The sequence below is a fragment of the Megalops cyprinoides genome, chromosome 6 (genome assembly GCF_013368585.1).
Source record: "Megalops cyprinoides isolate fMegCyp1 chromosome 6, fMegCyp1.pri, whole genome shotgun sequence".
NCBI lineage: Eukaryota > Metazoa > Chordata > Actinopteri > Elopiformes > Megalopidae > Megalops > Megalops cyprinoides.
This window is the reverse complement of record NC_050588.1, coordinates 1385851-1399467: the sequence shown is the minus strand read 5'-3', so window position 1 is coordinate 1399467 and position 13617 is coordinate 1385851. Positions and strand designations below refer to the sequence as shown.

At 44.5% G+C, this 13617-nt stretch overlaps 1 protein-coding gene across 1 annotated transcript; it reads left to right on the top strand.

Annotated features, from left to right (window-relative positions):
* Window positions 1-1178: 1178 nt before the first annotated feature.
* LOC118778806 (tetraspanin-31-like) lies at window positions 1179-12278 on the top strand. The gene is made up of 6 exons (XM_036530534.1): window positions 1179-1391; window positions 3815-3982; window positions 6355-6435; window positions 7951-8091; window positions 10440-10550; window positions 10681-12278. Exons 1-6 carry the CDS (start codon window positions 1329-1331, stop codon window positions 10753-10755), a joined length of 639 nt encoding a protein of 212 aa, XP_036386427.1. The 5' UTR covers window positions 1179-1328; the 3' UTR covers window positions 10756-12278.
* Window positions 12279-13617: the final 1339 nt, after the last annotated feature.

Sequence of the window (13617 nt, the reverse complement as noted above, 5' to 3'; positions counted from 1 at the left end):
TTGTGTGTTACCATACATTTAATTCATCCCCACAACCGTCTAAGCCTCTAACTTAGTGAACAGCTTACTCCAACTTATTATGTGACTTTGTGTAATAAGTGTTTTTATTTTTGCTCAGCTGGACAGGGAGGGTTGAAAAAACATCCTGTAGTCATCACCCAAGTACAGGTACAGCAATTAATTGGTCACCCTGGATGGTGTCAGCCAAAGAAAGTAATATAAACGCCCTAGCCTAGGATAACCCTCATTGCGCCGCCTCTTCACTATGCAACCAACTGCACATAAAGGCTTTTCACACTGCATATTCTTAGCCCAGGACTATCCTCCGTTTTCGCACATGAATTCCGGAGGAATGTCGGGCGACGCGGGTCCGGAAATTGGTCGGAATTGCCCTTTCACACGTGTAGCACACTACAGGAGATTGCCCGTGACAGACGCGTTCTCACATATTGGAAATATTCCGGTTGGTTTAGGCGAGGCTAATTATACATTTATTATAACAGGAAGGTAAGTTTTTGTTGTTCGCTATGTAATGTTAGGTCACCAGTTCACCTATCTCACTATACCTATCACTATTAGCTTCAGCGTAGCTAGCTACTAAATAAACTACTAACCAACGTTATTAATCATCATAAGAGACAAGTTTTGGCAGTATAGCTATAGCTAACTATCTCTTTAACGATCGTTGGACTCTAAATAACATGTATTTAGACGTATCCGTAATATCAACAAAAGAGTGGAAAGAAATATACAGGCAAGCAGAAAAGAGTACGAAGCAGATGTTTGTATTCTTCCGGTTTCGTGCCAGTCGCATGATAGAAACGTCATCAACACGCCCACTCGCTCGCTGTGAACTCTCCGGCAAATTACGTGCTCTATTGACACATGGACTCAGTACGACATGAGACGGACTTTGTACTAGGGAGCTGGCAGAACGAAGTCCGTCACATGTGCAGTCCGACTGATTCGGACGTTTGCGTTCTCACATACAGCTCCTCCCTAATGGCTAGATAAGTTCCGGCGTCCAGTGCATGTTTGAAAGGGGATGTTGGATAGAGGTTCTTATCCCTTTATGGGGGCGTTCCCTAGTAGGTGGGACGGAAGACTGAGTATCCAATGGGATTCACTCTTTGTGCAGCGGTCCAAACGACAACGGGGAAGTTTACAGGCGATCGCCCGGCTGACTGAGGGAAATCTGTCTGGAGCAGTTGGGAGGCAGCAAGCGCCTTTCTGACCGTCTTTGGGGACGAATAAAAACGATAGCTAGATAAACAAAACCATACGATACGGCATTCAGGTCTAGGAACCGTATAATAAGCACTCTGAAGATGGTCTGCGGAGGATTTACATGTTCAAAAAATGCTCTTTGTTCTCTTAACGTGGTCTACATGGTGAGTAACGATTCACTACCAACACGGGTAGAAGTCTTGTCTCGTAGCTAGCCTATCAAAAGCGTAGCGAGTGCCAGATAATCTCCACTTTCACGAGCGATTGCGAATGTATGAAACCAAATGTAACTAGCTAGCTGACTCACCGATTTAACAGTATAGCTTTATTTATCGAAATGTATTTAATTACCTAACATAAGTTAGCAAGCTAGCTATACCCAATCAAAAAAACTCGAATCAACAAGTAACGTTGACGGCGCGCAAATTTCTTCCCAAAAAGCTACAATTTACCCTGCTTGCTGTCATTAGCGAGCTATTCATCTGACATATTTGCATTTGCGCACACAAACACGCCGGTTTCTAGCTAGTGCATAAAATGACGCGCTCGTTCTGTTAGCTGTTTTTATTAATTAACGGTGATTTTGCATTACAGCTGTGTAGTCATCTAATGTTATCTTAATGTAGCATGCTAGTTAATTGACCCTAACCGGAGCTGAAGTGCTTTAATGGCCAACATGCGCTCTAATACCACAAGATCTGCAAAATAATTGCGAAATGGCTACACATTATAAACAGGCCGTCTGGTGTCGTCACTGTATGTGACGTCACTCTCTGGCTAGCTAGCAAAACTGTTTTATCCCTGGACTGTTACACTGCATGTTTTCTGCAATGAATTAGACTCGACAGAGTTTCGTTTATGATTACGCAAATTCTACTCACAGTTTTAGTATGGATGTTTGACCATTTATTGTGAAAATAGCAGCTAGGTTTGCAAGACGCTAGTCTAGCTTGTCTATTTATCCCACGTAGCCAAATTAGTAAGATAGCAAAGTTTAGCCAGCTCCTGTAGCAAGTCACTAGTTTTGCTTAAATATTACAGATCGGTTACTTGTACAGTGTTTCTGCACTTGAAGCCATTGCTATTGCATTGCTGTGTTATGTGTCATTAATACTAGATTCAATTATAATGGTAGTCAGAGTAAAAAATGAGGGTTAGAACAGGGAGAATAGTAACGCTGTGGTAGCTATGTATTTCGTTAGAATATATAGCGAAGGTTAGCGGTCTTGGGGGCGTGATGATGAACTAGCCCGCCGACTAGTGTTTGTATTTAGTCATGTGATGTACACTCTTACCCAGAACGACTGTCAACGCAAATCTTCCTACCATTACATGGTAATGATAGTAATTCGTTTTATTGAAAAACGAAGGCTAAGACTGAGCTTCTTCCACCCAGGCTTTGTCGAGGTTTTGGGGCCCAGTAGAGGTCATTAACAAAAGCGTGCTGTTGAACCAAAATAAATGGTATTAATCCCCAAACACGCACTCCTGTTCAGATCATATTAAAGGCGAAAATGCCTTGTTGTGGTGTTTGTAGTGGACAGAGAGACCCTGTTACTAGTGCCTTGAAAATAAAATACTCTGGCAAGCACGATCATAGGTACCTTCCTCTTCATTGTGAAGTTTGCCAAGACATGTCCAGTTTATTAACGAGGGAGGGCCAAGCGTGAACCTCTTTACAGTTAACTAGTGAAACTGTTTTCATGGCCGAGCTTAGTCCGGCATTTTATCAACGTGGTCAGCAGTCAAGACGACCACGTGCCACGGTGACGTGACTGTGGCTCACAAACTTCGAAAGCGTGGTTTATTCGTGGCATTTTATCAAAGTCGCTCTCAAACTCGAAAATATATACCCTTCCATCCTGACTTTGAGGGCGTCGGGAGCGGCATAAACGAGAATTAATCCCTTTGGCTGCGCCTTTTCAGTTTGTCATTTTATATTGAGATTACGTCATTATGTCAGTCAATTCGAAACGGTTTTGTTATCCATTCAGTCCCTCTCAGCCTGATAACCTCTCTACCCCTGAGTCTTAGAAGTGTTCTGTTGGAGGAGTGTACAGAATGACTGCTTATCTATTGATAAGACTGTATTTGTGAAGAGGTTAGAAATAAGACGAGGGAATTCGTTTCGAAATTTGCTCTGTAATGTTGCTATGGAATGCTGTCGTGTTAAAAATCATTTAGCGTCTCGTTTGAGAACAGTCAGCTTCGCTTTCGCTTCTCGTTGACTGCGATTCTCGCTGGGTCTATCGTAACGCTGTTCTCTGCATGGTCGGACTGCGTTAGCGTGTTGTTTCCCTGTTCTCTGCAAAGTTGGACTGGTAGTGTCTTTATTGTGCCAGCACATTTCCGTAATTATTAGATGTGGTTGCGGTCGTCTGTGAATGTATTCCATCAAGTGACTTAGCTTGCGTCGGTCTGTGTGTGAGTATATTTCTGTCTGGACTCTGTAATTGTGTCTGTACCGTGTGTCTGTCTGTTATGTGTGATACTGTCCTTAACTTTTTATGATTGTGTGTGTGTGTCTGTGTCTGATTTTGTGTGTGTGTCTGTGGGTCTAACTGCACTCACCTCTCCCCCTCCCCAGCTGGTGGGCCTGCTTCTCATCGGGGTGGCGGCCTGGGGCAAAGGCTTTGGGATCGTCTCCAGCATCCACATCATTGGTGGGGTGATTGCTGTGGGTGTCTTCCTTCTCCTCATCGCCATCGTGGGGCTCGTTGGGGCCCTCAACCACCACCAAGTCATGCTCTTCTTCGTATCCTTTCTCCCTCTCTGCTGCGGTGCTGGAGTGCAGTGAGGATACAGGATCACTGTGGGGACCCCTCACTCCACCTCTGTCACTGGCAGCACTCCGAAGTCCTGCAACAGCGCAAATTATATTTCCTGTAGAGCCCACCTGATGTAGGATTTTTAAGACCAATACAGATTTCGATATTTGAGGATTTAAAATTCCGATAATGATATATCGGCCAATATTCTTTTTTCTTCTTCTTCAGAAACACATAACATAAAGAAAGATTTTCCCTAACATTTGTTATGTGTAGTTATTTGAGTCCTCACCAAGATAACATGACATGATGCAGTTTAAAAATAAACTTGTTTTATTGTCATAAATGGAACTTTGAACAAAAGTACAACAAAATATAGTAAAGTTTTGATAAATAAGAGTCAAATGTATAAAAATACAAAAAAGTTTTAAAAAATATCATGCCATCTTAAACTATGCAGTAAACTGACAGTGACCTAGAGTAAACGCTGCTGTTGAATGCATCTAATACTACATGACTGTCTGCAACGAGGACTTGCGACTTTGGGATTTCACACTACATGTTTGAAAGAGAAGCTAGACAACTTTGTCTGGCTACAAAGCGATGTTAAATACTTGTTCAGATCACGTTTATTTACGTGTCCCCTCTGGTTTAACCCTGTCGCACATAACTTAGTTTTTATGCTATGTAGCGTGGGTGTTCTCTTTCATAGTTCATTATGTTTTCATTAGCGTTATTAAGCTTCTCATAGTTTTCAGTTAGCATTTGCTATATTTTTTAGAGTTATATCGCTGTTTCCTCAAAGCTAAAATTAGCTAGAATTTCTCCAATCTACTGTTATAATCACACAAGTTTTAGCATACGCGCTAAACGACTAATAACACTGGTGTGACTGTATGTGCGAAAGGGTTAATAATTTCCAATGCACCGTCTGTAACTACAGACATGCGAGTCGCAAATATATTTACCATCGCTTCATTTAGGCAGAATAAGTGAAACACTATGGTTTAACCGCTCGTTAACGTTAGCGGTTTTCCACTGATAAACATGGCATTAGCTAACGTTGTGGGTAACCTAATTTAGCAATGGACAGTGTTATAAGCTGCTGTAAGCGAGGCTGCCAGAGAATTTTTAGAAGTGACGTGGGAGAGATGATAGGACCGTTGTTTGTTTACTCGCAAGAACTGCCGCACTGTTTCATAAATACACCTACAATCAAGTTTGTCAACAGCTTAGCCTACACCACTCAACTACCGTAACGTTAAACATAATTTTGATGTTTGACTGACGGTACCAGCTTTCATGTTACTGCAGCAAAATCAGGCATGACTGACATGGATGTTGTCAGGCTTAAGAGGAGAAGTGATGGGGGATATTTATTATTATTTAAGTAATATGTTTCTCATGACGATTATCAGCTTACCATGAACACAAATGATCTCCGTCGTGGGCTACTCTGCTCGACTCTGCTTGGGTCAGCAGATTGTTGTGATTTGTGGCGTTCCAACCACGTGTGTTGCCAACAGTGGAATTGCAGTGTGCCCTCTGGTGGACAAACTATGCAACGACAACACTCATAACATGGTTGAAGGATCCGTCTTCCGTCTCTCCGTTTCTTTTTTAATTGTCATTTATTGGCCGTTATAGCCTAAACGCCGATGCCAGTATATCTGCAATTAGCTCATATCGGCACGCCGATTTATCCGCCAGGGTCTAATTTCCTGTATATCTATGTCGAGATATATCTATATATTACATTTTCATATATTGGGTTAGAAATGCAAATCGCTCAAGGACAGATCAATGCAGGTGGTTCCTCCACGATAGCCTCAAGAAATGACTTTCAGCTAATGATGATGGGATCACAGCAGAGTTGTTGGGGCCATTTTCAGACTGAATTCCAGGTGCCGTTTCACGTTTAAAATATTGCTAACCAATCACAGTTGCATAATTGGTGCAGTCCCATTACTTTGACCAGCCATTAAAGCAGAAGATTCCATTTAGAAGTGGGAGTTGAAGTCTTGGGGGGGGGCATGCCGTATGATAAAACCAGCCCCCTTTTCTAAACATGTCTTGTGAGCAGAAACGGGGAGTTACCTGGAAATGAGCAGTGGCTACCTGCATAACTAGTTATCACCGTAATGTTGCATGGCAGCACGCTGAGGTCCAGATGACTTTTCTCTTGAATCAAAGTGCACGAATTTGACATTTGTGTTGAACGATAAGAGTGTGGGTGTGGGTGTGACCACAAAAAACTCTATAGCTGTTTTTATTTTTACAGTCATTGTTATCATTCATTGTGTCACTCCTAGGGAAGCTCTGTTGGTTTCGCTGTTTCCTTGACTGCCCCTCCCCTCAGTACATGGTCATCCTCTTCCTGGTGTTCCTTTTCCAGTTTGGAGTGTCCTGTTCCTGCCTGGCGATGAACCGCGAACAACAGGTGGGGGTCCGTCTGTGACCACACCGTTCTCCCCGAAAACCTTTCCACTGGTCTTGAACTCCTGGTGTTGGATCCCCTTTCCAGGCTTTGCCCCCTTCTCCTCCCCTGTCCACTTGGCCTGATCACCTCTGTCCCCCCCCCCCCCCCCCCCAAATCCAATGGTGTTTTATTTGCAGGAAAAACCAACATTCAGAAGACAAAGTAGTGTCACCACAGCAGTCCATTAAGCACATCTGTGTAGCAGAATAGAAAACCGAAATATATGTGCATGTATGTAGGGACATAGATAAGGAGGAAACGAGCAAGAAGCCAATCTAAAGAATCAACTTGCTGCCTGTGCAGCTGTTGGCTACTAGCCTAACCCCGAAGGGGAGGGGCATGGAGGCCTTCAGACGTGGGGTGTCTGGGGGATTGGGCAGCCAAGCTGCTTTAGAACACCGAAACAAGGAGAACATATTGAAGGTAAATGCTGTCAGTCGCCCAGACAAATCTGACCAATCAGACTTGTCTGAATGGACACACTCACAGATAGTAACTGCAGGGCTCAGGACCGCTCCGATTGGGTCTTGAGAGTGTCAGAACATCTGCCTTCTGTTTTCACTTTCAGCTGGGATTTTACATCTCATATCAAATCCAATATACTAGAATCAAATCATGTGGCAGCAGTGTGGCATCGTGGTAAGGAACAGGGTCTGTAACGGAAAGGTCACTGGTTCGATTCAGTTGCCTCAGTAAATATCTAACTGTATAAATGAATAAAATTGTAAACTATTTAAGTTGCTCTGGATGGGAGTGTTTGCTAAATGAAAATAATGTAATGTAAACAAATATGTGTCCCAAAATGAAGTTAAATTGATAGCCAACAATGGCATGTGTAACTGCATGTCAGAAAGGGTACCATAACCGTAAGTTCCATGAAATTGTTTAATACTGTGGAAAGCCTCCCACTTCTGAAGCAGTGAAGACTTGCGGTGTGATGTGGACATATATTGGGCTGCCTGAGAGGCAGTGGGCATGACCGACATCTCTTCCTCATCAGGAAACAGGGGAGCGTGGCCATTATCTGTTTAAATAAATGTTCTTTTAGGAGTATTTATCTCAGCATGTTAGGAAGTAAATCTCTCATTCTCCATTTCTCTCTCTCTCTTTGTCTCCCTCTCTCTCCCTCTGTTCCTCTTTTTCTCCCTCTCTGTTACTCACCCCTCTCCCATTTTACCTCTGTTTTTTTCTTCCTGTCTTTGTTTCTCTCCCTCTAAAATTTAAATTCAGCTTCAAACTACTTCATTGGCATGGTGTCATATTGCCAAAGGTTGTAACAGATGAAACAATTTTCACATTTTCAGACATGACACACGAATATGAATTTGAAAGTAACGTTAATGGACTGATCATAAACTGTGAATATTAACAGATCACAAGCTGTGAACAGTCATTGTTCATTCCTTAGTTTGCGGCAGGGGGTTAAATATTGTACTGCTGATGTTACATGTTCCCTTCCTCTCCTCTTGTACACAGGAGAAGCTGCTGAACGCCACCTGGGGGATGATGGGTAACGGGACACGGGGGGCTCTGGAGAAGCAGCTGGACTGCTGCGGCCTCTTCAACACCACAGCCAGCCAGGCACAGTTTGTCAGTGAAGTCCAGTCCTGCATCGCTGTGAGTCTAAGCCGGCTGATTCGCACCCCTTCAGCCTTTCACCCCATCCCGCACACGCCACAGAACGCTCATACCTGCCCTTTCTTCCATCAAAATGAAAGGGTTAAATTATTCGGGAAAAATGAATGACTTGCACATACAACAGGTTATTTGTGCAGTGGCCAGTCAAGTGCTAAAAACCTAGGGTTTTTTGTCATTACTGAGCAATCCCTTGAAAGTGAGCAATATATGTCAGACTTAATGAAACCCTTATATTTATGCATGCAGTCTATCAAATATGAAGCAACTTAAAGATGCTTTTTGGCAGATGCTTGACAGATTATTAGAAATTGCAGGGGAAAGTATACAAATGGTCCATGACAAAATGCATGACAATGTGTAGAGCAGGGGTCTCCAACATGTCGCTCGTGAGCTACCGGTAGCTCGCTGCCTGTTTTTGAGTAGCTCGCCAAAAGGTTCAAAGATTATGTACAAAAAATCTGACAACAAATAAATGCACACTGGAAACCTCATCCCATTTCAATCCAATCAAATACACAGATGTCCCACCCCCTCCAACACAAAATGATATCACCTGTCAATCAAATAAGTTGGGCTGCTGTCAAGTTTGCCAACACGTCACATCAGTTACCCTGTAGGCTAGCTACTGAAGTAGCTACTGAGCTAAAGCAAGGAGTTTGGTGGTGTTAGCAAGCCAGTTTAGCTTATAAAATAGCCAGATTTATGATGAACAAAGAAAGTGGGCAGGCCAAAAAAAACATGCTATTTCCATGAGGAATGGGAAGTTTTTTTTCCCATGAATGTGAAGGACAAGTGTGTGTGCCTCATCTGCGGAACCAGCATTTCAGTCGGTAAAAGATGCAACGTTCAGCGCCACTTCAGGGACATTTTAAAGCTCTTAACGTGAAAAGGCTTAATGTGGCTTAATGTTCCAAAACAGCGATCAATGATCACCAAATTTCTCTCAGACAGGTCTTGTCATGAACACTTTCAACTGTCAAAAAAATCAAAACCGCGAATCCTATGAGTATGGATGTTATTTTACATTAAGCATTTTTTTTTCTCTATTGACGCCCATTAAGGCTTATCGTGGCTTAATGTTCCAAAATAGCATCCAATGATCATCAGATTTGTCTGACATCTCACATGTCATAAACACGTAGTAATGTTTTCTATGTTTTCTAGGACTTTGATGTGAATTTAAGATGTTTTGATATATTATGTGTGTGACACAGTGCTGTCACAATGGTTGAGTATGTGCTCTGACTGCCATACTAACGATCCTTACTCTTTGGTGTCGCGGTCAAAGCTGCAGTTCAGTATCCCATAGACCTGGGTTCGAGGCCGAGTGGAGTGACTGCTCTCACCCTTCGGTACAGTGAGCTTGACACATTGAAATTTGAAACATATGGATACAGAACGTACATTTGACATGCTATTGATGTGAATTTCAGATACTTTTGATCCAAAATGTGAGCTTTGGATATTGAGATTTGATACACGTATATACAAAAAGTATCTTAATTCAGCTGGTTAATGTGAGTGTTTTGATACCATTTGAATTGTTCATCATTGTCTAGTTAATCTTGAACAGGACAAAGTTGAGGTCAGCGTTTACAGTGTGGCTGATCTCACAGACTCTGCCTCACGGTGCTTCTTCCCAGCACTGTGACTGGACTGCGATTAGGCTTTTGAACACTTCATGCTCACTAGCCCAGCACTTTTTTGTAAGAGTTAGGCCACATTTGCAAACCTGACCTCACTTCCACTCCCTGCCATTGTCCTAATTAGAAAGCACAGACTGGTGGACTGTGGTAAGTTACTTTTGGGGTTGATTTTGGCATGTGAAAACTAGAATGAAGAATACTCTTTACAATCATGACAGCGAGACAGCTATTAATGGTTAATAAAAGTCAGCAAGAAGCCACCTCACCCAATGAAAGCACAAAGTGCTAGTCTGGTGAAATTACTTGTAGTGACTAGTCATTGGCTGTAACTACTAAAGACAGACTGCAGCAGATATACATCAGGCATAGCAGATTGAGGCAGATCTGAGACAGATTAACCCAGGAATAGTCAGAAGAGGTGAGCCTTCAGAAGGTGGCGGAGAGTTATGAGTTACTCTGCTGTCTTTAGGGCCAGTTAGCTCCTCCCTTTGAATAGCCCCTCCTTCTAAGAGGCCCCTGGGTTAGAGCTGATGTGACAAGCAGGCTCCAGTGTACATATGAAGTTGTGTACGTATGTAGCTTCATGTTGCTTACCTTACAATGGGCAAGTGATTTAATGCTAAGTTGCGGAAACAGTGGCCGTTTCATGTTGATGATGTAAGACATCTCCCCCTCCCCCAGCCATGCAAACGCACAAAGAAGTGCTACACCTGCGGGGGGCTGATGCTGCAGCACTCCGCTGAAGCGCTGCAGATCCTTGGGGGTGTAGGCCTCTTCTTCAGCTTCACAGAGGTGAGTTCGCACCTTCCCCCCTAGGGCACGCCTACCTGTGGACCCTCCCGTGTTCCCATCGGGCCTCTGAGTGTTGTGGTCACTCTGACCCCGACTGACACTCACCGCCTCCTTCACTATATCGTTACAGATCCTAGGCGTGTGGCTGGCCGTGCGCTACCGGAACCAGAAAGACCCCAGAGCAAACCCCAGTGCCTTCCTATAGGCACACACAGACGAAATACACACATACTCATAGATACACACACACGGTACATACACTATACATGCGCACACGTTTGCAGTACACACACACACAAGTAGAAATAAAACTGGACACGCTGACAAACGCACAAATGCAGCACATACAACACTCAGACACGCACTCACAGGCACAGACGTGGCCACATCAACACATATTTGCACAGAATTGCTCTTGTCCTGCGAGAGAGAACACCAACACACACCAGCAGATGCTCAGCACTGAGCCTCTATTGGTCATTTTGTACTGAGCCCTAAACTGTATATGTGCGAGTCTGTATATGTATCTGCATATCCATACACAACACATACATACATGCACACACATATGCATAACTATGTATTTATGTCCATATGGTACTGAGCTCGAAGTCAACAAGCACAGCGCGTGCACATCACACACTAATAGCCCCGCCCACTGCCATTCCTGACAAGTCTCTTCACTCATGCATGATTGGATGGTCATCTATTCCCTCCTTTCCCAGCACCAATAGCCGGCTTTGCTCACACCCTGGCTCTGCCCCCCCCTTCTGCCATCCTTGACATGAGTGGATTACATGCAGGATGGCGACCCTGCAGTGCTGAAGACCAGTTTCTTTACAGAGGATGACGATTCTTCGGCCTCTGGAATTGAGTACAACACCCCCCCCCAGCACATGGCAGCTCCCCTCCTCCTCCCACTGTGACTGTAGCTTTTCTCCCGTGCTTCTCACTCCGCCCCCCAGACAAAATCTGGGGGGGGGGGGGTTCGGTCTTGATGGGCCATCTCTCCCGCCCGGACTCTTGGGAGATGCCTGCGATTGGTGCAGCCTGCGGAGCTCAGACTGTTATTGCGGTAACCATACAGCATTGACTGGACTGGGGCACACCCACACATGCTCAACTCACATTCAAACCGCTTCACTGCACTTTAAGTTTGCTGTCATTTCCACGCGGGTTTCCCTTATCGGGCCTCTATCAGTCCATTCAGCGAAAAAATGAAAAAAGCCTCCACATTTTACAGGAATGCACACTACACAAGTCATCCCCTACTAGGTAGAATAATGAAAACTACAGTGGATGAAAAGGGAGACCAGAACTTTGCTAACACAGGATGGAGTAAGGCATTATGGTTGATGTCAGCTACGGTAATGCACTCTCACAACAACAGTCTCCCACAGCCCAACTTTACCATGTTTTACCGCAACTGTTGCAGGGATGCCTCTTCCTCCCTCGGCACGGGGGATTTTCCCTAAACCCTTAATTAGATAATAGGATGAAGCCGCACTTTGACTGAGCTTGTTAAATTTAAACGCTTAATCCGGGTTTTATTTAAAGAGTGTTACCTCGGCAACGCCGCATTCCTGCCCGACCCGCGCAGCTCACTGACTGGCAGCAGCCACCATTTCATCCTTTTCTCAATCAGTGGAGGGCCGCAGGGGCTCCAGCGTCCCTCCCTCTTTTTTGGTGAATTACGGGGACATTCCGAGCTGCCATTGCCCCCCCCCCCCCCCCACTAACTCCCAGGTCCCTCTCTTTGCGAATCTCTCAAAGTGTGTACATTTTAAATGATGTGATTTTAATGTGATTATTTAAGTGATTTTTACAGCAGTCTAGACTGGAGTCTTTTTTTAACTGGATGTGTTAGGAATTTGCCCATCCTCGAACTGGATCACCAAAAGATGAAACATGGATGCGGATTTCCCACTGCAGGCGAAGGAGAGTGGTGGCAGAGAGCACCATCTTTTGGTGGATAGAGGGTGGTGCTGGGGCTCACTTAAACCCTAGTTAAGTCCTAAAAGGAAGGAAAACCTGCTGTGTTCATAATGTTGTTTTTTCTTCCTTCTTAATGTTATTAATATTGCTAATTTGCCAAATGTGGAAATGGAGTATGTTTTAGCACTACATCAGTGTTTTTTTTAAATAGTGCTTTAGTTTTTCAGTTTAAGTTGGTATCGCATAAGTGTACTTTTTCCCTGCTTTAAGTCCCGCTAATGCCAAGTTGAGAAAAATCTGGGCCACCTGCAGTCTGAGAGTTGCACATTAACGCTGTGTGCCAGTGCAAAGACCACGCAGCCATACCCAAGCCAGACATTCTCCTTTATATCCCAGAAGCAGTGAAAACTTGCCACTTGTATGTGTATGTCAAAATCATGCAACGGGTGAATTTTCATTAACGCCCATCTAGAATCGGGGGTCATGGATCGGCGCTCGCTGTAGAAGCACGTCTGTTCAATTATATAACTAAAGTGCCGTGTCCCAGCATAGCCGCCAAAGCCGTACAGAAAGGGGTTTCATTCAACTGCCCCATTTCCTGTCTGTATGTATGGGCGCTGTACAAAACTATGCATGAGTGCACTGCTAGGAGCCACCTCATCTGATCCATTGTTCTTTTTTCCCCTCAGTTGTGTCTGGGTTTGAGACTTCACTCTGTTAGGTGCAGTGAATAGCTGAAGTGCTCAGTATGGAATGAACTCTGTTAGTTGCAGGTGGGCCAGTGTGTTCTGCTGCATGCATCGCGTGCAGATTGGGGGGGGGGGGGGGGGGGGGGGTCCTCAGACTCCGGCTCCCATGCCAAGAGAGTGCTAGAGAGATGGCGGGTCCCGCTGGTGCCCCGCGCCCTCTGTCAATCAAAAATGACAGACTCCCACCAGAGAGGGACCTTCACAGCAATAAATCCAGGCGTGTATCATCTCACCAGAGCTAAGGCCCTGGAAAGCTTAACAAATGTCCGGGTGGGGCTCTGCGCTGCAGAGATTGCATGATGCAGGATGTTCCCCATTCTGTCCACTAATCGGAGTCCTCCTCCCCCCACCCCCCTTTCCCTACCTCACCTTATGCAATTCTC